At 38.1% G+C, this 26,384-nt stretch overlaps 1 protein-coding gene across 1 annotated transcript in view; it reads left to right on the top strand.

The window, feature by feature from the left end:
- Positions 1–26,384, top strand: part of si:ch1073-15f19.2 (T-cell surface protein tactile) — a 94,833-nt gene extending 68,449 nt beyond the window's left edge. The window contains exons 7-12 of the mRNA XM_048598133.1: positions 382–558; positions 4,691–4,806; positions 10,629–10,767; positions 21,824–22,210; positions 23,971–24,082; positions 26,020–26,384. Coding sequence (XP_048454090.1) covers positions 382–558; positions 4,691–4,806; positions 10,629–10,767; positions 21,824–22,210; positions 23,971–24,082; positions 26,020–26,104 — 1,016 coding nt within the window. The 3' untranslated portion in view covers positions 26,105–26,384. The remainder of the gene's footprint in view (positions 1–381; positions 559–4,690; positions 4,807–10,628; positions 10,768–21,823; positions 22,211–23,970; positions 24,083–26,019) is intronic.

Below are 26,384 nucleotides of genomic sequence, written 5' to 3'. Positions count from 1 at the left end.
CACATGGGAAGTCCTTGACACTGATACCCCTTCAGTACCGGCTCTCAAAGTGAACAGGATTAACAGCCCCCATCAGGGAACTCATATTCTCTGAGGTCCACCTAGCTGTCCTCCTCATAGTCACTACAGTCTCTCAACAAACTAATTAAACAAAAAGCTATCTGGCTATCCTTTTACTGCAGTTTGAAGAATCTTACCAGCTGCAACTTGGCTATCTTGTTTTCTATGTTTCAGCAGTGGCCTTGGTTATAAAATGCTTTGGAATATCCTAAATGTATTACACAATTGAAAATCCATTCCTTCTCTATCTTAGATGTCATGGTTGTACATAATTGTTGCTGCAAAGGAAAAGTACTGAAACTGGACTGAAATATTTTTTAGAATCTGTTATAGAATCAGAGATCCTCCTGGACTCAAACGGCTTGTATAAGGTGAAGAAAAGATTGTCCTTAGAGACTGAAGCCAATCATTGGAAGTTTTTCTGGTGTGAAGCTGTGTTCTCACTGCCTGGAAATGAGAGCAGAATGATGCGGTCCAAAATGATACCTCTCAATAACTGTGAGTATTGATTGCAGTGAAATGGTTCAGAGTGTCAGTGATCACACAATCCACTTTGTGTTAAACATTGCAGTTTCAGTAAAATGTAATGGTCTTAATATCTCTGATTTCTGCATTCCTGTTATTTCTATACTGGACCCAATTTTTAGCATGGAAATGAGAATCAGAGATGTACAGGATTTTCTCACATTGCGTTCTAGTCTCTTGACTGGCAGTGCCCTGCCATATTATTTTCCTGGTGGAGAGTCAGAAGCAAGCTTGAGTCAGGCCTGCTATCACAAACAGAAGGCTGAAGGTGGAAGTGAATGAAATGAGGTGAGGCTATGATGTTCCAAGGACAGCCCCTGCTCATTAATACACTGGTCCAGTTCTGGAGGTGAATGTGGATCCTCTCGTACCCTCAATCATTACCCTTTCCCTCACATCCACCGCTCATAACTCCCTCATACCAATACCTCCTCTCGCCCCCATACTCTCTGTATACCCTCACCCTTGTATACTTTAACCTCACTAACATCTCCTAAACCACATTTCTCTGAACCCATTCAGTATTCACTATAAACAGAACTTGCAAGATCTACAGTGGCATTGGGAAGTCTTTGACAAGCTCAAAAATCTGTCATGACAATCAACAGGGCTGCAATTTACATTTTGATTTTGGTTAAGTCCAAGTTACATGTGATTTTGGATGGTTTTTTTGGCATGAGGTCTCGCAGGATTTCTCACCCTGTCTTACCAAAATTGCCTAATTAATTATCTACACTGCCCAAGTGACATCTCTCACATTTGATTTCTGCCAAATTTTAATATCCATCATTCTTACAACAACTTGCCCCTCAGCAGGTATCTGTTGCGACACTAGCATCCTTTGTGCCTGCATTATCTTTAAAACTCTGTTGCATACTTTGTCGAGCACTGGCATTCCAAAACTCTGTACTCAATCAAGGACAAAGATTCAGCATATTGGAGAAGGGGAAGATGGTACTGCAATTTTCCCACAGGAACCTGAAGGTACTGGCAGATGGAGTGGAGCACAGGAGAGACATCCTGTTCCCAGAGAACCAGCCCAGGAAGACCTGTTATTTAGTTCAGAGCCATCCCCATAGTGTCAAGGAACAGCTGGCAAGGCAAGCAGGTCAGTGACCTTCTTTGTATTGCCAGGGCATGTTTTTCTCTCCTGTCTGCATACCTTACCTTCACTCAGTGCCTTCACCCAGCCCATCTCCACCAACACTGACCCTGCATTTCCTCAGGGCTTCAGTAAATGTTACCACTCTGGAATCAGCTCTAAACTAGCTAACCCAGCCCAATGACCCTTCTTAGAGCTCCATTAGTGGGTTTTGAACTCAGAGGTGCATTTATACAGAGCCTTCATAGAATGAGTATAAAAAATTCTTGCTGTACTAAATAAATAATTGGTTTTGAACTTAGCAAAACCTTTATAATGAGATTCCATTGAATAAATGTGTCCACAAAGCATCACAAGCTGAATATATTAATGCCTTGAAGGCAGTCAGAAACTTGGTCATTCTGTCAAAGCTTTGAAACAGCTAAGCAGAAGGGTCAGCTGAATTCAAGGAAAGCATAGAAAAGAAATGATGCTTCACACAGTCAAATCTGAAGTTCACTAATATGTAATGCAGAATAGCACTTTATTCATTGGATAATGTACTCAGCAGTGTGTAGGGTAATCCAAAATTGCCCATTTTCCACTTCTGAAATGCTGTTCAATTCAATGGCCAGTTACACTTTGCAAAACAAAGGGTTACCATCAATCATTTTATTAAAAGCTCGTATAACCTATGACATAGGATTGGATAATTATATGTAAAGATGACACCATCTTTAGAACATATCGTTCATACAGTTCTTCTCTCTTGGCTCATGCCTCTAAACATTCTGCTGCTACATGTCTCTATCCACCTTTAAAACCAGTCTTAAAACTTAGCTTTTTAACCAAGCATTTTTTAATCACTGCCTTTTGTTTGTGTCAGCATCCTATTTCCCCATGCAGCTCAGCGTGATGCTTTAGACTGTTTTTCTACATTATTATGCACTTTTTCTTTATGTTTTACCACTTAATATATGTGTGCTTTACCAATTTATCAGGAACCTTCTGACTGAAATGCCAAATTAATAAAAATGCTACTTTGCTTTATCACAACACTGCAGTCAATATTAATTTGGCTGCTCAGGATTAACATTAACTAAGGATTAATGTGGAGCAATGCAATGGGAAATTTCTTCAAAACCATCTGCAACTTAGTGATTTGTAGCTTTTTGATATAATCTTGATGTATGCTCAAAAGAAAGAGTTGTGGGAAAAGAAAATCAAATAATAATTTGTGTCTCACCTTGTTATTGAGTATGCTCTTGAGGCTCTCTCTCCCTTCATCACTATGATGCATTTACGTTAATGGTGGTAATTTAAAATGCAAGTTGTTATTGAATAACTTAAGGGATTTAGAAAGAAGACCTTTAATATACAATAACGTGATGGAGGTAGCCTATGCTGCTGGGAGCTTATCATCATTTAGTGCTGTACCTGCAAAATCTCTTCAATTAAATAATTGCTTGGGCAGCTGAAATGTTTGTACTGTGCGCCTGCAATCACCAGGTTAAAGTTAACCTCAGCAAGGTGTCAATCAATTTATGATGTGTGTTTTCCTCCTACAAATAATCTGGTAAAGTGAAAAGCAATTACGCTTTATAAAGTGCTTTTCATGATCTCAGGAACTCTGAAAACATTCCAAAGTAAATTGCTTCTGAGTTACAGAAACCCACCAGCTAAAAAATCAATCCACAGACTTCAGCACATAATTCAGGCCAACATTTCAGGAATTTTAAGGGAACTTTCAAGTGGGATGTTAAGATTGAGGCTTGGCTCACTTCCAGGTGAATGTAGAATATCCAAGACAGCATCTGAGAAGAGGAGGGAGTTCTTACAGTATCCTAACCAATGCCTATAACTTGACAACATCACTAAAAAAGATTATCTGGTCACTATCTCATTTGTGGGACGTGGTCCAGTCCATCTGGAACAACAGTGCTGTTGAAACTATCGAGAAATCCGCAGTGTTTACTCCACAACTGTAAAGAGAAAGATCAGGATTTCTTTTCTTTTAAATTGCAATGATTTGTGAAACTTTATATAAAGCAAGTTTACATTGTTGCTGTAGGTTATTTCCATCATTGAACCATTGTCTAAATCAGTAACAGTGGATAGATTTTGTTTTAACAACCACCATTGGTCACAAATGCACTATCCTGCTCATTGCCTTGTTACTGAATTAAACAAATGTCAGCCTGACATATTAATAAATGTCTGCTTTCACTTATGTTTACTATTTGCCAACAAAATGGTGACATACATGATGTCGGGGAGATACACGCTCACAGTCACAAATATCAGAACATTTTCACTGCCTCACTAGGATATATGATGTAAAAAGCTAATGTTGACATAGTCCCAGAGGACCAAGGGGTGCTCTATCAACAGAGAGATAGAGAATGTACTACAGCAACTTTGGATGTATTGAACTGTCACTGAAAGATAAAGCGATAAATGATAAGTGGTTTTAAGAGAACACAGGATTACAATAATGTGCATGAATGAATTATGGGAATGTCTTCTATTTCAATTAGAATGGAGTGGGTTTTAGTACAGAACTCAAGGTGAAGAGAAGAATCAAGTAGTGAGGATTGCATACTAGTAATGGAATAATTTGATGGGACGAAATCAGTTTTAGGGAGTATAATTCTTCAGCTAAACATTCCTCTATGTGCTGCCACCAGGCAGCAAGGTCAGAAGTCACATGACACCAGGTTATAGTCTAACAAGTTTATTTTAAATCACAAGCTTTCAAAGTGCTACTCCATCGGGTGCTGTCACCTGACGAAGGAGCAACGCTTCGAAAGCTTATGATTTCAGATAAACCCGTTGGATATAACCTGGTGCCATGTGATTTCTGACCTTGTCCACCCCAGTCCAACACCAGCACTTGCACACCAGGCGGCAAGGACAAGCCTGCACTTTCTGAAGTGAATGCGTCTTGTGTTTTATGCTCTTTGCTGTGTTGCCTGTGCTGTTTAACTGAATTCCTTTAATGGATGTCTTTACCATTGTTTTCAGATCTGAGCAGAATTGAATTTACTCCTGAAGGGCCCTACAACGTGTTTCTCAAAGATTCCCTGAACATTTCATGCCATGCCAACAGTTCTGTGACTCCACATTACAAATGGACAAAGGTAGCGGTCTGATTGATATATGAAAAAGAGAATTAATACTAAAATATGAATGATTTGCTTTTACAAAGTGGTGATATCATGGGTTATAGTTGCTTTTTGGCTGGGATGAGTAGATACAGATTAATATGAAGTAGAACACTAAAACTGTAGCTTCAGTAAGTAAACGCTTGTGTTACTTGCAGGAAGTTACAAAACATCGGAATAATCTAACATTACTTCATTGAGCTCTATAAAATCTAACTCATCCCTGGACATTCCTCTGTGTTAGCATTTTATAGTTTATTCACACCTGATTTTTAGACCTGATAACATCCCGAACCATTTCACAGCCATGTTAAAGTTGTGGAATACAAATCAGGTGCTATGACGTCAATTGATTTGATTTAAAAAAAACAAATAAAGCTTTCTCCTGTCTTCCCTAAAATTAGCTTAAACTCCGACTCCAGATTCAAGCTATGTTTACTTTGTAACTGCGACATAATGGAAATGAAACCTCATTTTACCAAAATATAGCAATGCATCAAAATTCTGAAGAGTTGTTCTTGAAGAGAGTGAGAGTCCCTTTTTAGAGTCTTACTTAGCACAGAGACATACTTTTAATGTAATAAGAATGGTGCATGACAACAACAATTTTACTAAGTAATTATAAAACAATTTTGATGATAAAATAATAATAATTAAACAGAACTATGATAAAGAAAGAAAATATTTTGTGTGTTTATGTATATACGTATAGAAAAAATAGAAAAGGAATCCACATTAACTGTTCGAGACAGCTTCCCAAAAATGATTCATCAATTCAAAACTGGTCTGTTCACAAAAATTCCCACAAAATGGTAAATTTTCCCTTTTCATTAAGACTCCAAAAAATCTTCTACAGGGGTGCACTTTTCAGCTGGTCTCTGTGTTAATGTTCCTTCCTCTATGGGTTGACCAGACCACTCCATCTGCAGCACCAGACCCTAGAGACTGTGTTGCTCTTAGTCCAATTTCTGACTCCATTCCAACCTACTGAGGGGTCATTCAGACTTTCCCCACGATAAGAGTCTGACAACTGTGAGTCTGTTTCTCACAAGTTTTGTAAGGTCCTTCTAGAACTCGAACTGTTTGCACATCCTTTGGTGTTTCTCACTTGCCATCGAAAAGGTTATATTGTTAATCAATCAAATCCATCTTCTGACTTTACACCAAAGTTGACCAACCCAAGTGTCAAGCTATGAATTGTTCTTGCTTGTAATTCAAGGATCTTTGGGATCAATACAGTGCAAAACAGTTGGCCTTTTTAAAACAATAGAAAATGTTATTTTCTGTAGCAGCAAATCTAAAGAAAAGTAATGGTTCAGTCAGAATAACAGATGTGAACATTATCTGTGAATATGGCCAGCAAGAAAAGTTCCTGGTGGGGGTCTCAGGGTTTTGATTTTTCTTTTGGTTTGGTTCAACTTCAGATTTCTTTCTCTCATTCTACCCCTATCATGACCGTCTTTTTGTCTGGGTCATTTATTTTATACTGACTGTGCTAATCTGCCATCAGCCAGCAAACCAGGTTCTGGTATACCTTGTGAGATACAATACAAGTGGCATTTTCTGGCAATAATGTGTGGCGTGTTACAATAAGTAAACAAAACAATTCACCAGTTTGTGAGTCAATGATATCTGATACTTCTTCGATTTTGTATCCAGGGTTTATTGAACAAGAGTACTTAATATTTGAATTGTGTGCTCTGTTGCCCTATTTGAAACAGAATGATGTGGTGAAATGTAATGATATGGTGAAAGCTCTTCTGAAAACAAACAAAAATTGAGCTTTGTTTGTCAGACCATAATTTCCTCTGGGAACCCATAAGCAGCAAGAAAACTATACAAAATCTGTAAAGTTTTTCTAGTTGTTACTTGATTCATCAGAAAAATCTCAACCCATGGTTATCACAGTGAATAACTGTTGCCCTTCACATTTTGCAAAATGAGTGTGCAACCTCTGCCTCACTTTAGCTAACCATTTCCACAGTTGAAAATGTACCAAAGGCAGCTTCCTTTCTACAGCTTGGCATACTGTACACTCTTTCACTGTGTCTTCTATGTCCTTATCTAACCCGAGTTCCCAAAGACAGCCTCTCACTAGGTTCTTTGTCAAATTTTTTTCTTAAGTTTTGATCATGAAGATCACATTAAAAACTTGAATTACAACACTGGCTCCCCACCTAACACCGTCTTTATTAAATTCTGGTCATCTGTACTTAAGGTCATGTGGCCAAATGCAATTATGAAATCTTGTTACACCAAAAAAAAATCAAAGACAGCATTTCAAACTCTTTTTGAGCATAACTTCACTCACTGGCACTCAAATACAATTGGTCTCTCCTCAACATTATCCAACATATGAAGGATGACAATATCTTCTATATATGGAGAGAAATTACATGCTAGCTTAATCTTTTGCATTGTGGTGCACGAGCCTTGTGTTACCTTCCAATTTACCTTTACATAACTTGAATGCTTTACTACAATCCTTTGTCTAAAACCACAGGAGACTCTTCCTCAAGAATTTGATGATTGGATGCAATAAGATTACCAAATTTGCTATGGATTTACCACAATAATTCACTCGGCCCAAAAGAAAATATTCTGAAAATGAGGCATATTTCTCACTGTTTGAAACTTATTCTGGGTAGTTAGTCCCATCTTTGCCTACCCTGTGACCCAAATATACGAAAAAATGTTGAAACATTTCATATTTGGCAGTCTTCATCTGAAATATGTGCTTTTCCAAACTTTGGAGAACTTTCATCACTCTGTTTGCCTGTTCGGAGTTGAAATACGTATGGCATTCAAATAACAAGCTTTTCCTTAAATTCCTTGCACAAACAGGTTCATTATCCTTTGAAATATTCTGGGGTTGGGGGGAGGAGTTGAAGAAACACCAAATGGCAACCTATGGAACTGAAAAAGTCTCACATCGGGGATATTAATAGTTAAAGGTGGCTCGAACTCCTCACCTAGTTCAAGTTGCAGTTAGGCATTTTCAGATCTACTTTTGAAAAAAAAAATCTGGCCTCCTGACAACATAGTGAGCATCCTTGAAATCGGGCAAATTATTGGCTGGTTAAAATCTAGTCCCTGGTTTACAGTTACTTTGTAACACTGCATACTCTTACAGTACCACTTACTTTTGGTGCTACCACTATGGGAATATACCAATTACTCTGTTCAATTTGTGCAGTACTCTCTGTTGGCAGTCTTTTTAAGAACTTGCTCTATTTCCTCCTTGAAGCTGTGGGCAGTGGACCGGGTCTGCAGTAAAATGCTCTGACATCTCTCTGAACTCATACATTAGCACTACTGTTATTTTAATCAGCCTGTTTAGACATGTTATGATGCATCTCAAAGGTCAGTGGGACCTGAACCTAGACTTTCTGACTGAGAAGATCTATAACTCCCTCTGATTACTTTAGCATCATATCCTTGATCCAGATGGCCAGTTTCAGTAAACACTCAGGGATAATTATGATGTCTTGTGTATGAGTTTTGTTTCTATGCAAAAACTCTCTTTTCCAGTTTAACTTCAGTGTTTATAACCAGTTCCTTTTGGGCAAAGCTGGTTTTTGATCCTTCACTACAATAATGGCCAATGTTGTCTTTTGTTCATTTGTTAATGACAGTTACCTTTCCAATAATTGGGATTTTCTCTCCTCCATAACTTCTTAATTCTATGTGTGATTTCTCCAACTGACACTGACTCAATTTTTGAGTGTTTCAGGAATCATGCTGACTGATGCCTCCATGTCAACCTCTCTGCGTACTGTGGTTCTACTCAATATTACTGAGGCTATAATGCCTTATGAATTTTCATTGGATAGTCTTGTACATCTTATTGAATGGATCTCAACTGAGCCCTCAGCGATTTGCTGCTGTTCCTTCCGTCATTTCTCCATGTACTTCCTTCTAATGTGCCTTGATGAGTTGACCCTTTTTCTGGAGCTATGACACCCTATGTTCATAAATAGACAATTCTGAGTCCAAAGTTGGCCTAAACACTGACAACAGGACTTTGTAACTGCCTTTGTTTGAACCTTTGTCTTAGCTTATTTATTTTAGCAGAGGCCTATGCGTTGTTAACTATGACTTCTCTTAAGTCACATTTTGCCACGTCCATGGTCAATTCTGTTTGGGAAGCTATTATATAGGTTAACTTTAGCAACGTCTACAACTTACTCCAAATGTCCTCACTTTTTAAGGCACTTAAACTGGCCTATAAAACTTGAAAATCTTTGAAATTACAATGGATACACAGCATTTTTCAAAACTGCAATAAACTCTCCACCATTCTCACTGGTAACTGAGCCCTTGGCCCAACCCAACAATCTTCTGCAATCACAATTGATTTTGGATTGTAGTCCAGTTTAAACTCAATGTCTGACAGTGGCATCTTTCTCTGATTCAATAATGATACGGAAATTCCCTGGGCCTGCTCCAGTCAGAACTATCACCATTTTCCTTCCACCTCCTGCCTCATGAACAGCAGGATTATCAGGAGCATTCAGGATATTATCGGCAATGATTATGCACAAAGGCTTCAAAAGAATCTCCACTGTGACTGTGGCCTCCTACATTCCAAATAATACTGATTGATACAGTCAACTTGTGCACAGATTTTCCACTGTCTTATTGGAAACATATCCAATATGAATTTGATCAACTAGGGTATTTGCAATACTACCATATTGCCAAATGTCTTTTTTCAGGACAGACTAAAACAATGCACAGCATATATCGAACCAATCTGAACTAAAAAGGTTTATTCAAGTATGAACATTGATACAAATTGCCACAAGGGGATACTGTTACATTATACATGTTATATTAAAAGCAAAAGAAAAGCAGAAATAAAATGCAATAAAAAGACAAATTTGCGAAAGTTAGTGATTGCAGACTGGGGACCTGCCCTCTGATACTCTATAATACTCCTGTTTCAGCCTTGGTTCGTTCAGCATCTCAAACTAACTTGTATTCTACCAATATTTATATGGTTACTCGTAGCTAATCCTGCTGATATGGTAAGTCCTGATAATGAAAAACACATAAATAGAAATAATCCAAGGAAGATTTCAAGTGATGGGCCTTTAATTTCTTTGTCAGCCTGCTACACTGTGGGATTACCCTTGGGCAGGAAGATTGTGTTAGACTGACATGGAAACAAATTGTCTTTGTGGTTTTCGAGAGTGGTTGCCTCATGTTTGGCATTTCACAGAAATGGCACTTCTGAAAAAGATGAGTGGGAAGCCTAGACTGTTCTAAAGTGACAACCAGGTGTAAGCAGTGCAGAAGAGCCATTGAGAGACGGGGTGGATTTCCTAGTTGATTTGACCTGAAAAGTTAACTCTGTTTTTCTCTTCATAAATACTGCCAGATGTGCAGAGTATATCCAACATTTTCTGATTATATTTCTGATTTCCACCAAGAGAACTATTTTGGATCTCAGCTTTATCTGGCTTCATTGGGCTTTGCTACGGGTCAGAAGAAATAAATTTTTAGTGAAAACTATTTTTATTATTTTAGACTTGTTGTGATATCATTGTGACATACCAAGCTCTTCTAGTTGGGATGAATTACTACATGAGCTGAGTCAGCCTAGATCAACACTTTGACTCACTATTACATTTGCTCTGCTTGACACTGATGGAATTGACAGGCCAGAACATATGTAAACACCTCAAGTATGTCACTTTGTCCAGCATTGCAGCCGATTCAACAGTTTTAAATATTAAGTTCAATTTAAATGAAAATTATGTCTGTACATAATTTCTTGTTTTTTTTTTCTGAAGGTTAATGGGACAGTATCAAGTTCCAATCCATTGATCTTGAAGAAAATAACTGAAGACACCCCTGGAATTTATATCTGTGATGTTAGTATTCCAGGAACTAATCTACATCACAGTTCTTACATTAATGTCACCATCAAAGGTAAGATCTAAGGAGTTAAAAGCCAGTTGGATGAGGAGAAACTTTAAGAGAAGTTTCTTATGTAGAGACCTAAAGAGGATTCATTGCAAAATTAAACTTGGTTCTGTGTTGTAGGTATGATGGCAACACAAATTGAATATAGTTCAGCTAAGGTTTGCTCTATCCAGTGCCAGAAGTCCATAAAGAGGTTAAATTTTTAATAAGATTTTTGCAGCTTCCAGAGCAAAATGAGTTTTTCTCCTAGTCCCACAAGGATCCTCCAATCTCTTTGAGTTGCCTCCCATCATAACTTCCTCATCACTTTAACCTGTATCTTCTTTTGGCAAATTCCACTTTCCCCAATGCCCCCAGTCAGCAAGTTTCCCATGAGCTTTGGCTTAAAGCCCAAGTCTTTCAACAAGGGAACTGACAAAGCAACTAATTGTCTGCACACATTATCTGCTTGAATTCTGAATATTTTATGCGTCAGTAGGAAAGCAAAACTAATGAAACAAATGACACAAAATAAAGTTATGGTGAAGATATCATTTTTCCCAAAGGTATTTGGTCAAAAAGCTTGCATGACTCCCAAAGTCTTATTTATTAGCGTTGGTCACATGATGACACACACGGCACAGAATTGAATGGGTGTCCTACCCAAGTGACCAAAGTGTTGACGGGAACTATGTCCTCTCCAATATCAGCTGCCTCGCTGCCATTTATTGCTCTGAGGAGGTTTAATTAACTGGAGCTGAGATCCCCGTCACTCACTGAGGAGGAGGCCCCTTCTCAGAGGCAAATCTGATTCGCCAGCAGCTCTGTTATCCCTGTAGTGCCACTGCAAGTGGTGGTCACTACTAGTACTACAAGTAGCTCTCCCAGATAGCAGCCAGGTTGGTGGTAAGTGTCAGTGAGTGTTTTGATGTGGGGAGGAAAGGATGCCCTTGGGGGTGATGTGTTGATCGTTAGAGGGGCTATTGGCCCTCATCCTAAAATAACCCTATTCTTTCTCTGGACTCGGTGTCCAAATGTGCTGGTGTGAGTGAGTTGGTCAGCAATGATTGAGGCTGCAAGGTAGTCAGCACACATTTAGCCACTGACGTGAACAATGGAATCTGACATGTACCAGCTTCTAAAAACCCTTATAGCACACCTCCACATCCCTTTTGCTGCATCTCAATGCTACACCTCGGATTGCACTGACAATTCTCGTAATGCTGCTGCAAGGACACTTTGCATTCAGGGGCTCACAAAGATCCTGACAACACGTCTTGACTTTAGAAGAACCACTGAAACTTCAAGTAGCTTCACATTTTTGAGTTGATGTCACACCAACAACAGCTAAATCAAAGAAGTGACCAATTCACTACAGGTGTTGATGTAAAAGTAGTGAATATGATTTCACCGAAACTAACTTACCTTAAAGACTTACTGAACTGGTCTTTGTCTCCATATCCATTAAATAATTCAGAAAGATATTTCTAAACAAACCGAAAGAATATACCACTAAGACTTTATTAGAAAAAAGACGCAGGTTTGAAATAACTGTAGCTAGTCAGCAATATCTTCAGGCATTTGCCTCTAAGATGATTATTGAAACCATCATCAGGGCTAGTCAACTATCCAAATCTTGAATAAGATGCGCCTAGTCCCACCCAGCAAGACAGTGTTCAGCATTTCTTGACAAAGGCAAGCTATGCTTTTTAGAGTAGGACATCGGATGAAAGTGTTCAAGAAAACCCAGCTGTCCAGGGAAAGTCAAAGTGCAACACAATGCTGCACAGCTACACGTGAAGCAGACTGAATGAAAAACAAAGTAAGTACATCAGTAAAATCAAAGAGGTGTCTGAAATGTCACTGCTTACAGATCCCAGACAGTGCATGTGCTAAATATGACACATCACATGGATAGCATCAGTAGAGCCGAAGCCTTTACTTCCATCCAAGTGACATACCCAAAAAGAAATGGACAACTTGCATGAAATGGCAAGATCAACACTGGTGCAAGTGTGAATATCATCTCTGTATGTATCCGTACAACATGCACTCCAGGAAACTTGCACACTGCAGTGCAATTCACACACAATAACCTCGCTGCTTACAATGGTACTGACATCCCTTGCATTGGCATTATCCATCTTCAAAGTCAATATGGATCCTCAAGATGGACCCTGAATTCTTTCACTTAGTGTGGCAGCTGGTCCAGCCATTATTGGTCTGTATGCATGCATAGATTTCAACATTATTATGATCATTGAGATAACAAATTCTACACTTGGAACACTAAATGTTCCAAACTGTAATATCGGACTATGCATCAATGTCAACAATTGAGAGAACCTCTCATTTCACACAAGATTTATTCTAAACTATGATATAAGATTGCTCCTGACATTTTTCATTTCCAAGGACCTGACTAGTTCACCAGATTCCCTTTTGTAAAGCAAATTAAAAATACAGCTAGTACATTGGTTGTCGACACACTGGCAGCCTTATTCAGTATGTTCAATGTGTCTGATAATGATCCCACCCCTCCTCACTACCCTCAGTTGAATGGTCTCACAGAATGCACTGTTCACACAGTAAAATTCCTGAGCATTAAATGTAACATGATTTGCCAAGATTTCCAGTTAGCTGTGCTAAATTTACATACTGGTCCTCATTTTCAATGGAATTGAGTCACTATAGTGTGTTCAGTCAGTCAGTTTTATGTACATAACATAAAAGTAACAGTCTATAAGCACAGAACTCTGACTATATATACATCTATGATCTTATAGCAACATAAATAATTAGTGTTGTTAATGAACGTCAAGGCATCTGGCTCTTCAAAAACCAAGACCACATGCTGACAGTGACATTTAAACCAAGACATCAGATCTTATCAAGTCAGGGAGCACACTTGAAGGGCCAGATGGTCTACTCCTGCTCCTAATTTAATTGTATGTTAGTATGCATTTGTGACACACACCTTTTTCACCACACTGTGAGTGGGTTTGTGAGTGGGGTACAGGGTGAGAGGTCTTGGGGTGTGGATGCATCTGGGGTGTGAGTTACATGGGCAGATAGTGAGGTCAGGGTGGTAGATATTTGGGGAAAGAGGTTGTTGCACTGGGGGCAGTTCAACAAGTCCTGAGACATGGGTAGATGGGTTAGTCACTAATAATCATTCTTAGTCACTGATTGATGCCAGAAATAACCATCAGGCCAATACTGTAGTAAGTATTACCAGTAGGCGTCATGCATTAGGCCCAAATCTCTGAAGCTGATGTCAATACTGCAGATATTTTCAGATGTAGCTGAGCAATAGAAAATACCAATTACAAATTTAAATTACTGCACGTGTACACTGTTAGGATTTCTGAACGGTCACAAAGTGCAGCAACAGCAAAAGTCTCATTAGTTGCTCTCAGTATTAGAGGATCCAGCCTGACGGTTCAGGTTTATGACATTTTATTAAAATTTCTGCTAAATCTGGTGGCTTATCCTTGGGGGATGATGGTTCGAATCTTCAATGGATGCAGTTCTCTTTTTGTTTACTGAGAAATTCATTCATTCAAACTCCTCACCAGAAGTATATTTTTTTGAGCCTTACTTTGTTGTTTATCACAAGTCACTCGAAGGTCAAATTGTACTGGATAACTTATCAGGCTTGAGGCTTTTACCCAGAATACCTACTATACAAAACATTATAATTATGTTCATAAGAGAATAAGATCAGGCAAGGTGAAGGGAAGGTCTTTCAAACCCAGTAGCACTCACCTCTCCAATATTAAACCTTACCCAGCCCAGCATCCAAATGCATTTTATTCTATTGAACTATATTGAACTCTCCTGATTTACAGGCATTTCTAACGTTTAGAGCCCTTTGAGGAAAGAATATTCTTTAAAAATCTAATTTAAAATTATGTTCCACTCATTTAAATTCGTGTCCACAAAACCTTCCTTCACCTCCTCTATCTGATTTAGGTTTTATATATTCTAGGTTCTCCTTGAGCTCCCTTTATGTGAAACAAAAGCAGGATAAAAGCTCTAATGCTTCGAAATCACAGTGAAATCATCATTAACCTTTTTCTCTCTACACTTAAAATGTTCCTCATGGGCTTATGTCGGGTCATCTCCTTTGTCCATTTAATCAATCATCATTTCACTTCTGCACTGTCTCTTTTAAGATGTGGCAAGTATGTTTGGATGTGGTGGAGATTTGGAAATTAGTGGAAATTTATGCTTTGAGCTCCCTATCTCTGAGTGTTTGCTCGTACATTTTTTGACTGTCAAGTGTAGAGTTTAGTTACACAGGCTGACAAGAAATTGGACCAGGATGTGACTGACTCAAGGTCAAGCTATCCCTTGCATCTAATTCTCCAATATGTATTGTTCTTGTGACATTCCAAATTGAGATCTGTCACAATCAATAAATTATAAAACTGCCGGGTTAACTCTGTACACTTCAGCTCCATTGGTCTGACCAGCTGTCTACATCATTCAGTAGAAACTAATCATTTGCCATCTGTAACATACTTGCTCAATATTTGGTTTCATAGGAATTTAAACATATTAATAGGTGCATGAGTATGTCATTTGACCTCTCATGCCTGCTTTGTCCTTCAATAATATCATGACTGATCTCTTCATTCTACATTCCTGCCTGTTCCTGATAACTTTTCATCTTCTGGCTTGTTAAGAATGTGCCCAACTCTGCCTTAAAAATACTCACAGACTCTTCTTCCTCTACATTTTGTGAAAGACAGTTTCACAGACTTATGACCCTCTTTGAGAAAACATTTTCCTCATCTATGTCTTACATCGTTAACCTCTCATTTTTAAACACTGATTCCTAGTTCTAGGTTCTCTCACAAGAAGAAACACCCTCTCTTCATTCCCCTGTCCCCTTTCCACATAGGACAAGTTGCCCATTCCACGTTTTATTCTAGTCAAATCTTCTCTGAACTGCTTCCAATGTTTTTGCATCCTTCTTTAACTAAGGAGACCAATACTGTAACAGCACTCTAGAGGTGTTGTCACCAGCGTTCTGTATAATCAAAGCATAACTTCTCCATTTTTGTGTTCAATTGCAATAAACAATAACATTCCACTAGCTTTCCTAACTGCTTGCTGCACCTGCATACAAATGTTTAATGATTCATACACTGAGATAGTCACATCTTGCTGCATCTCACAGCTCTGCAACCTCTCGCCACTTAGATAAAATGTCTTTTTTATTAATCTTCCTTCCAATATGGACATTTTCCAACATGACGCTCCATTTTCCAGACGTTAGCTCTTTCCCTTAGCCTATGTCTTGAAGCTTCCTCTTTAAATTTACTTTTCTGTCTATCCTTGTGTCATCAGCAAATTTCACAACCACACCTTTCATCCATATAAATATCCATGTAAATTATATAAAGATGAGGCCCCTGCACTGATTCCACATTCATTTGATCCTGCAAACCAGAAAATGAAACATTTATGCCTAATCTTTGTTTCATGTTCGCTAGCCAAACTTCCATCCCTGCCAATATGTAACTCCTGTACCATAATCTTTTTATTTTCTGCAATGACCTTTGTTGTGACACCTCACCAATTGTCTTCTGGAAATCCATGTTCAGTACATTTACCAGTCATCCTTTATCCATAATATGTGTTACTTCTTTAAAGAACTTTAGTAATTGGATTAAACGTGTATCCCTCCATCATGCTGTCTCTGCCAATTACCTTGAATGTATTTATTTGCCCTATTATAATAGATTCTAGGATCCCTATGTAGATGTTAGGTCTTTAACTTGCTGCTTTCTGTTTCCCTCTCTTTTTGACTCAAGGAGTTATGTATGAGGCAGTTCAATATAATAGGTGAGTACAATGCTATTTGGTTTGCACTGTTGCAGAAGACTAACTCCTACCATCCTACCTTGGCTTAACCTCTATAACTGCTGGTTGACTGCTGCCTAAAACTGTTTGATTACTGCCAACCTGCGTATTTAGGTGATTTTATGCATGCTTCATGTGGGATGCACTGGTCTTCCATTTACCAGCGCTCCTGGATATTCTATCAGGTGAATGTTAGAAGTCAGGGAGGTGGCTGAGATGTCCCCTCTCACCTACATTTCAACTGATGTTGGCCTGCCTTTTCAGGTGTAAAATAGATGGTTGTGTGCTGAAATTCTCCCTGTTTAGCTAGTTCAATAATGTCCATCAGATAAAAGGAGCTGTCTGACATTTTGGGAAGGGTGTGATAGAATTACAAAGGGAGCAGTAAAGATTTATAAAGATGGTTCTAGGGATGAGGAATTCAATTAGTGGGATACATTTTAGAAGTGGGGCTTTTCTCCATAAAACAAAGTGCAAGTTGAGAAAGACTGTGTTCTATTACTACTGTTGTTGCTGCTCCTCCTGGTTCCACTGCTGCCTAGGGCCTATCTCTAGACTTCTGCTGCTGTTGCTGCTATAGGTACTACTGCCTAAGCCCTGCCCAGGATCCTAGTTGTGGACTGGTGCTGTTCGTGTCACCGTTGCTGATGTTGTTACAGCTGGTGCTGCTGCCTAGGCCTAATAGTTGTAGTAGTAGTTGCAGCAGCACACGATCTTGATTCAAGATCTCCAACCACCACAAACTCCATTCACAATACATTGGCTGTGACCAGCCAGCTCGGAGACAGTTTCCTGATCTGAGGAGATTCTGAATGAAAAAAATTGGTCAGCCAGGGCTTCCTGGTTGGCCCAGATTAACCACCCCAATCAAAGATCTTACACTCAATGAGATCCACCTGGTTCCAATCACTACAAGTGAGTTTTCCTTTAGCTTCATTTTATCTTCCAAGTCCTTTATAGTGGCTCATTGGACTCTTTCAAAGGCAATCATATTATGAAGAATGTAAGTTACATATGGACCGGAACTAAATGAGGTTAGAATTTACAACAGGCATCTTTCAGACACCAGTGTCTTTTTTTAACTTTTTTTTTATTTTTGTACATTTCAAATTTGAATTTATATTCACAAATGGCTGTGAAAGAATTTGAACTTCTTATCTGGGGCAACTTTTTCACTCCGAGGGTGGGTCATGTGTGGAATGAATTGCCAGAGGAAGTGGTAAATGCAGGTACAGTTCTAACATCTAATAGACATTTGGACAGAGACATGAATAGGAGAGATTTCGAAAGTAATGGGTCAAACAGTCAAATAGGACTAGTTTAGTTTGGGAAACCTGGTCAGTATGGATGAGTTAGACTGATGGGGTTATTACCATGCGGTATGACTCTATGAATCTATGAGAGGATATTTGGCAGATTTATTCAAAATCCTGAGGGTTCTGGGCAGTGTAGATAGAATAAAACTGTTTCCATCAGTGTAGGAGGTTGTAAACCAAAGGATAACAATTATCAGAATGCACTAATTCAAGGTGAAATGTCTATTAAATGTTAGAACCAAGGGCAACACAAGACAAATCATTGGTAACAAGGTGTAGAGTTAGATGAACATAGCAGGCTAAGCAGCATCAGAGGAGCAGGAAAGCTAACGTTTCTGGTCTGGACCCTTCTTCAGAAATGAGACAAGGCAAATCATTGTTGTATAGTCTGTGGTTTATGTGCTGAATGCATTACCCTCGAGTGTGGTAGAGGCAGATTCAATGTGGCCTTCAAAAGGGAATTGGATGATCATCTGAGAAGGAAAAATAACCAGGGTTACACAGAATGGGCAGGGGGCTGTGGAATGGAATGAGCGAAGTTGCTCTTGTACCGAGGCACCACGGACAAAAAGGGCTGAATTGCCTCCTTTTGTGCTGTAACCATTCTATGATTCTATAGTCTGCTATAAATAATAGGATAAAAACGAATTCAGAGTGTAGCCCAGAGGTATAAACCACAGATCAGATTTATTTAAAATAAAAACAATACGTCTGAACAAAAACTGAACAACAAATTATAACGGTTTATGGAGCATATTTATTTATCCTCAACACAGAAAATAATCAATGACTGACCTGACTCTTTACTGATCTCTTTAATAATATTTGACCTGAGATAGTACTCTAACAATATTGGTTTGTAAAGTTTATTACACCAATTTCTATGGGATTTCCTATCTTTTTCTTGATGGCCTGGTAAGAACTGATGTACTAGAAATACTAGATTTACACATAGTGTGTTTGTTCATTCATTCAATATTCATGTGTATTCTCCCCAAAGGCAGTTCCTTGGCTCATTGTCTGCTCTTGAGCTTCTTCTTGAGTAGTTTTCTTGGCCATTTTTATCAGTGGTGGTTTGTCATTGCCTCCCACTCTCAGGGGCAGTGTGAAGAGACAGGTCTCAAGTCAACCTCAGCTGGAACTTAAATTGAACCTGTGCTGTTGATGTTATCCCAAATCCGATGTTAAACATCTAACTTAACTGGTCCATCAGACACAGTCTCTTCTGAAATTTGTCGCAAAATCAAGGGAAATCAAAGTTACAGCTGTTAAAATAAATTAAAGCTGCCAATCACGCACTATTTATACATGAATACAGCAGGTAAACTGGATAGAGAGATTGAAAACCTTTCCTGTTGAGACGATTGCTACATTACCATATTGCTGTGTTGCATATAGTTAAAGACACAGAGGCAGAATTTTGAAAGGTTGGATAGCGATGGTAGAAAGGTGATTGCAATTGTCTTTGCCATTAATCCACTACACTGTTGGTTGTAAGTGAGTGATTTTGGTCAAGTGAACCTTTTCTCCATGATCTTTTTCAATCAAAGCTAGAGTTATGGTGAATAATGGGGATAAGCCATGTGGAAATTTCAGGTAACCAAGAATGTCTACCATTCCACAGATTACCAGGGTTTCAATAGTTTCTATGGAATTCATATCATATATACATTTATTTGTTACCCAAGTGAAATGTCCTTTTGCTTTAATAGGTCAATCACAGGACAAAGTTGTAATGAAAACTGTCTAAAGTATTCTGTTGCTGTCAAAGTAATCAGCCTTAGAATTAACCAGTATTAAAATCCAAGCTGAGATAATGGAAAGTGAAGCTCCAAGCTAAGCTGGGTAATTCCTTCAAGTAAATCTAGTTTAATCCTCAAATTGGTGAAATAAACATTGAAAATAAAATATACCATGCATTTCATCTCACCACCAGCTGCAGCAGAAAATTCTGTTTATGAAAGAATATGTTTAGTTGTTTATGAAGATTGTCTTTAAGGCTATCGCTTTCTGGTGTTTGTAAAAATTGTGTCTTTTATTTTCTACAGTTTTTAAAACTGGACTGAAATGAGAAGGAACTATTAAAAAAACAGGGATTTACAAGGGTGTCTGCTACTTTGTAAGCAAGGAATTTGATACCTATATGAATCCCTATTTGTGTAGCTGTGGGTCCCAGCAATGTGCAGACAAACTGGAGCTGAGGAATTGCTTACAAGTGAAGCTGATTGGTTTGTAGACTTGTGGACCAGTCATTAATGACAAAGATCTCTGGCTATCAACCATTATGTGATTGTGGCTAAACTATGGATCGGATGGCAAAACAGCTTGAGCTGGGAATAAGACCAAAAGAAACTAGTTGGACCAGAAAAGAAACCTGCAGATCCACAGCAGCCAAAAACTCTCTCTTTTTCAGTTCTCTGCAGTAAACTTTTAACCTGAAGAAAATCGGTCTATATTTCTTTTAGGTATTAATGCAAGTTGTGATCTTGAATTGGATAATTCAGAGAACTTTTATACGTGAACGAGCCACTCTGTGCCTCTTGTAAACTCTTAAAAGAAGGTTGAGAGGAAACCTTCAGATCAAAGAACCAACACAACAGATTTTACGAATAAAGACACGTTAACTCTGTTTCCAGTTGTCATTTCGCCTGTGTGATATTTTTGCCCCAAATTATATCTGTGTGTGTGTGTGTGTGTGTGTATGCGAGTGTCTGTGGAAGGGGGAGTTTATGAGGGATTTTTGAGTTTCCTTAATTTAGCTTAATTATAATGAATAATGATTTCTTGTTAAGTACAGAATCCTGGTCAGCGATTTCTATCAACCTGGATGTAGAAATTAGGTAGTTTGGAGTTTTTGCATGTTTCTTTTAAAACATTAACTTTTGTAATAACTCTAGGAACAACAGGGCTTGACTGCGTGTGTGTTATCCCAGTGAAATGTAACATGCTTTGGAATTCCCGTGTACTGGTCTGATTACAATAAAATGGTTTACTGTTCACATTGGGCATGTTGTCCTAAATTTCCTGAAATATACAATCATGTTTTGTTTCATAGGCAGTGTGAGATTCTATATGGAAGTAAAGATTTGTAATTGACACAAGAAAAAAAAGGTTCTGAAATAAGTTTAAACTTATAATTGTGACGCAGGAGCTTGTAACTATTTCCTACACAATTTTAATTAATGTTTTAGATTATTTGTTCTTTTGTTAGATCTATATGAAGCATCTACACAGCTAACAACATTTGTTTCTGAATTAACAACAAATTCAACAGATGAAGGGATAATTCACACTTTTCCGTTTTTGTCCTTTGGAAGTGAATGCTTTGATCTGTTCATGTATTTGGCAAAATGAGTCATAACAGTTCAAAAACTGGAGTGGTTTATCATTTTGCACCTAGTCATAGTTTTGACAGAATTTCAGTAAAACATCGCAAAAAAATGGTTTGGGGCCTACTTTGCGGTTTTGCCCTCCATTTCCCAGTATGAGGCAGGAGCAGCGAAGCGGCTTTACAATATAAAACCACCAAATCTATCACCTGTTATGTGCTCTGTAGTTTGTCCTTCAAAAGGTTGCACACATGAGGGGTGAAATGTCCCAAAACTCAAGTGGTTAATCAGTGAGTTACTGTTCCTGTAGGCTTCACAACAAATTTTGTAACAATTTAATTCATAAGAGCGACTGCTGAAACTGTTGGTGTCAATACAAAATTGCAGGCTTTTGCATGAGCTTTCACCTATTGAACTAAAGGCAGACTCCTCAATGAAGCCCAGTCACCTTAATCTCATAAATATGTATAATTCTAGATTTACTTTAAATTTTGTGTCTTCCTATGTATCTACCTACTCCTACTGTTCAAAACATTAATTAACAAGGGAAAATATCTTCTTTAGGCAATGAATCCTACGCCAGCACTGAGTTGACTACTATGATGCAGCTATCAATTGCCACTACTTCAACCACTATTTCCAAAAACTCTACCAGTACTGAATTATTCATTAACGCTGGATTGTCCACCACCATTCAATCTTCTCAATCATCGGCTGTCTTCGGATCATCTACCAGTGCTGCTGTTGCATCATCCAGCAACCATGGACCATCAACCACAATCGGACTATCCACTAGTGAGAAACAGTTCACGGCCATTCAGTCATCAATTAGCTTTGGATTAACCAATGGTACTGAATCATCTGTGGAGGTATTCAACAGTACCGTTTTATACACAACAGGGAATTATGACAACAGTGCAAGTCCCATTTACATTAACACGGATGACAAAGGTACGTTTTTCTTTATGAATGTGGGTACTGGTATTTGTTGACTTTGTGACTTTTTCACCAAAAAATGGATGTTTTTACTTATTGATACTTTAGAACTGTTCAAAGTATAGCCAGGTGATATAGTCTATGTTGCAAGGTGCAGATACACCTGCACGGAGCCGGACCTATGTAGTGAACAGCAAAAGTTGTGACCATCCATGCTGGTAGTTCACTTTTATACTCAGCATTTAAATTCAATCTTGGGTTTGGAGGGACTTTTTCATGACTTCAGAAGTCAACTTGTACAGTGACGCTTATGGTAGTAAAACAAGACAGTATGGTCACATTATCCTTATGGCTAACAAATTCAGACCAGAGACATTTGGTAAAACATACGTTTGCTTTAGATGGGGCATCCTTTGATAGTCAAGCACAATTATTTATTGTCCGCATATTGAAATCTTGTAACTCAGTGAAGGTGGAATTAGCCTTAATTAAGCAGAGAAGATCTTTATTTTGTAAAGTTTATGATTTGTATCTGCTAGCAAAATAAAAACATGCTCTAAGCCAAACAAAAATATTTAACAATCGTTCCTTAATGATATATATCTGAGATGCCTTGAAACTGATAACTTGTTTCCTCATGGCAGATGTTTTCATCTTTTTATACCATTTAAGTTATCCCATATGCTCAGTGGCATACATTTATTGCAAAGCAGGATTTTCCTACTGAACAAGAGGGATCATTTTAACTCTGCACATTTTTTAATTAATATAAGTATATTAATTACATTAAGTGCATGAAGAACTCATTCGTGCATCAGATACAAATTCCTAATCCGTTTTCCTTTTTCCATTCACTCACGGGATATGGGGTGAAATTGGTCTTTGCCAACAGTGTGAAATAAGTGATTGTCCATAAGTAGATACTTGAGCAGTCAGCCCAACTTCTTCAGTTTCAACTTCAATAAAAAACAAACTCCATTGCGGATTAAAAAGATTGTTCTCTGTATCACTAAAGACCAGTTTCATTGTAGATTCACTGTTGCCTGTTGTCTCTGACACTGAAGACGAACTTCACTTCAATTCACAGCCACTTGTGATTAATATTTAAGCCTAGTTTCACTTATCATTCCATTATTGCCTATGTTTGATAATACTGAGGAACACTTTTAATGCTGATTTTCTGGCATGGGTCAACATTTGTTGCCCATCCCTAATTGCCCTTTGGAGGTGATGTTGAGCCATCATCTCGCAACATGGAAGTTCCTTACAGAGGTGCTCTGCAGTGAAATTTGAAAATTGTCTTTATGGCCCATCTATGCTGACCCTGACAAGGTGGTGGCTTTTTTCTTTGAAATACTGCAATTCTTTTGTCTGAATGTCTAAAATGCACTCCTGCCATGTGAATCTCTATTTTGGGAACACAAATTTATGAAATTTACCTTATTGGTATATGGAAAAAGGAAGTGAAAGCACTGAGTTACTCTGAGTAATATAAACCTAAGTAACAAGTAATATATTTTCCCCCAAAACTCATTACTTCTGTATCTTTTCTCATTCCTAAAACATATTGTTCCTGAATTTCAACCTGGTTTACCCGATTCCTATTTGTGACACTGAAATTTAGCACTGTTAGATTTATTACAGAGAAATAATTCTTCAAGACTCCACATTGCCCACTCATATGTCCAATTCATTCCAACACTTCATGAAGAATTTCAGATTAAAAAATGAGCACTATATTTAGAATTATCAATATGTTATTGCATCTTTTGCAGACTCTGAAGGCACTGTGTCAGTGGCAGTGGTGATAGCTGTAATCGTGATCTTGGTGATCTGCACTGCTCTGTTATCTTATCTCATCAAATGCTGGCAAGTCAGGAAAAAGCTGTATGTATTATTTTGTTAATTTTCATATTGATACTATTTTAGTTTTGATGAAAATGCTCACAAATTGTTGTCAGAAAGTACTATAGTACATGTGCTATAAATTTGAAATGGAAGCAGAAAATCTGGAAACAGCAGAACAGGGTCTGCAATGAAACGTGTTAACATTTCAGATTCCATGCTCTTTCATGAGAACCACTTAGCTATGCAAGAGTGGGTTTCTCATAGATATTCAGTGAACATTCAATTCAGAGCCCAAGCAAGTTGGGGAAGATAAGAACCGAAAGAACTGCGGATGCTGTAAATCAGGAACAAAAACAGAAGTTGCTGGAAAAGCTCAGCAGGTCTGGCAGCATCCGTAAAGAAAGAATCATGGTTCTGAGTAAGGGTCACTGGCACCGAAATGTTAACTCTTATTTTTTTTACTTCACAAATGCTGCCAAACCTGCTGAGCTTTTCCAGCAACTTCTGTTTATGTTGGGGAAGAGAAGAGTCAGATTTGGATGGACCATGTGAAAGTAAGGGTGGGCTAGAGGTTAGATGTAAAATTATTTCAATTCTCCAGCTCCAAACAAGAAGTGAAGCAGACCAACATATTCATTTTTGTGCAAAATGAACAGAATCATGGAGAAAACTGGGGGATAGGAATAGTAATGTGTAGTAAGTAACACAGGAACACAGATTTAAAAACATGGATTAGTTTCCTTGAGATTTCACACAGACTAATTTAACAGTTCGAATCAAGATTTAAAGTTAGTGTTAAGTATGTATACATCCTCCTTCTAGTTTGATTCTGCTGGACTGCACATAACATTTGATCAGGTTTTTTTTTCTGTATTCATTCATGGGATGAGGGCATCACTGGCTTGGTGGCATTTATTGCCCAGAGGGCAGTTAGGAGTCAACCGCATTGCTGTGGGTCTGGAGTCACATGTAGACCAGACCAGGTAAGGATGGCAGTTTCCTTCCCTAAAGGACATTGGTGAACCAGATGGGTTTTTTCGACAATCAGCAATGGATTCACAGTCATCAGTAGATTCTTAGTTCCAGATATTTTATTGACTTCAAATTCCACCATCTGCCATGGCGGGATTAGAACCCAGGTCCCCGGAATATTATCTGGGTCTCTAGATTAACAGTCCAGTGATAATACCATTAGGCCTTTGCCTCCCCTTTCATGATGGCCTTTGCCTCATTAGCATATCCAGCTTTTAAGGCAATACAGCTCTTAGAGTAATGATATATCCAGTATTTTTCAAGAAAAAATTACATACACTAAGAGTGAAAGCATGTTTACAACAGGGTAGTCACAAAATTATTCACACATTAAAAATAAAAGTCCTTCTGGATTGTATGACGGATGTAAAGTTCACACTTGGGAATTCTGAACTCAGTGTTCTGGAAGCTTAAATGTTGTTAGTGTGTTAAATGTAGTCCTGGTAGTCTTTGATGCATGCTTTGTTCAAGCTTATTTTAGAGAGTGCTTTGTCCACAATTGGAATATTGGTTTGGCTTCTTTTCCTCCTCAATTGTGTTCCATTCGGTGTTGTGACTTTGTGGGATTTAGGCTAACTGCACACTTTGGATATTTCTATCGGTAACCATCTTCACTGTGTAGGATATATGATTGTGACCTTTTGTCCTAAGCAGTTTAAGAAGTTCCACAACTGTCTGTTGGTCATGCATCATCTTCATTCTCCTTTATTTTAAAAAAATATGGTAATTACAGTAGCAAATAGAGCCTATCGGGTAGACATAGTATGAGTAGACTATCTTTTGGTTTAGCCTTGACACTGTAATATACCCCAAGAAAGGAGAAGGAAAATCTCCCCCAGTATGTGCTGGTGAGGGAATAATATGAGATTCAGATCAAGATATTTAGAGCAAAAAAGTCAGTTTATGTTATTAATAAATAACATTGTGATTTTGATTCCCAACAGGAATGGACCACCTCCATTCAAACCTCCTCCTCCACCAGTAAAGTACACAGCTATTCAGGTATCTCCACAGGATGAAGTCAACTAAAGAAGATGGTGTTGATACTTTTGGATTGACAGCAGTATATATTTTCATATTCTAGATTTTATGTGCAATATATATGTTCAATTTTATGCTTTTAGAACAGCAAGTATAACATTTTTAATATTCTGTGTGATTCAGTGAAAGCATTTACATTCTAAAACATCTGTATAGATTTTCACAATTTTTTTGCATTAAAGTTTACTGTCAACATTTTTTATTCAATGGAGATTTTTAAATTTTTGTAGGAGAAAAGGATTAAAAATACCAATTAACTTATATTCTA

Source organism: Rhincodon typus, chromosome 6 (genome assembly GCF_021869965.1).
Source record: "Rhincodon typus isolate 14 chromosome 6, sRhiTyp1.1, whole genome shotgun sequence".
Taxonomy (NCBI): Eukaryota; Metazoa; Chordata; class Chondrichthyes; order Orectolobiformes; family Rhincodontidae; genus Rhincodon; species Rhincodon typus.
The sequence above is the reverse complement of the archived record's forward strand: the minus strand, read 5'-3'. Positions and strand labels throughout refer to the sequence as shown.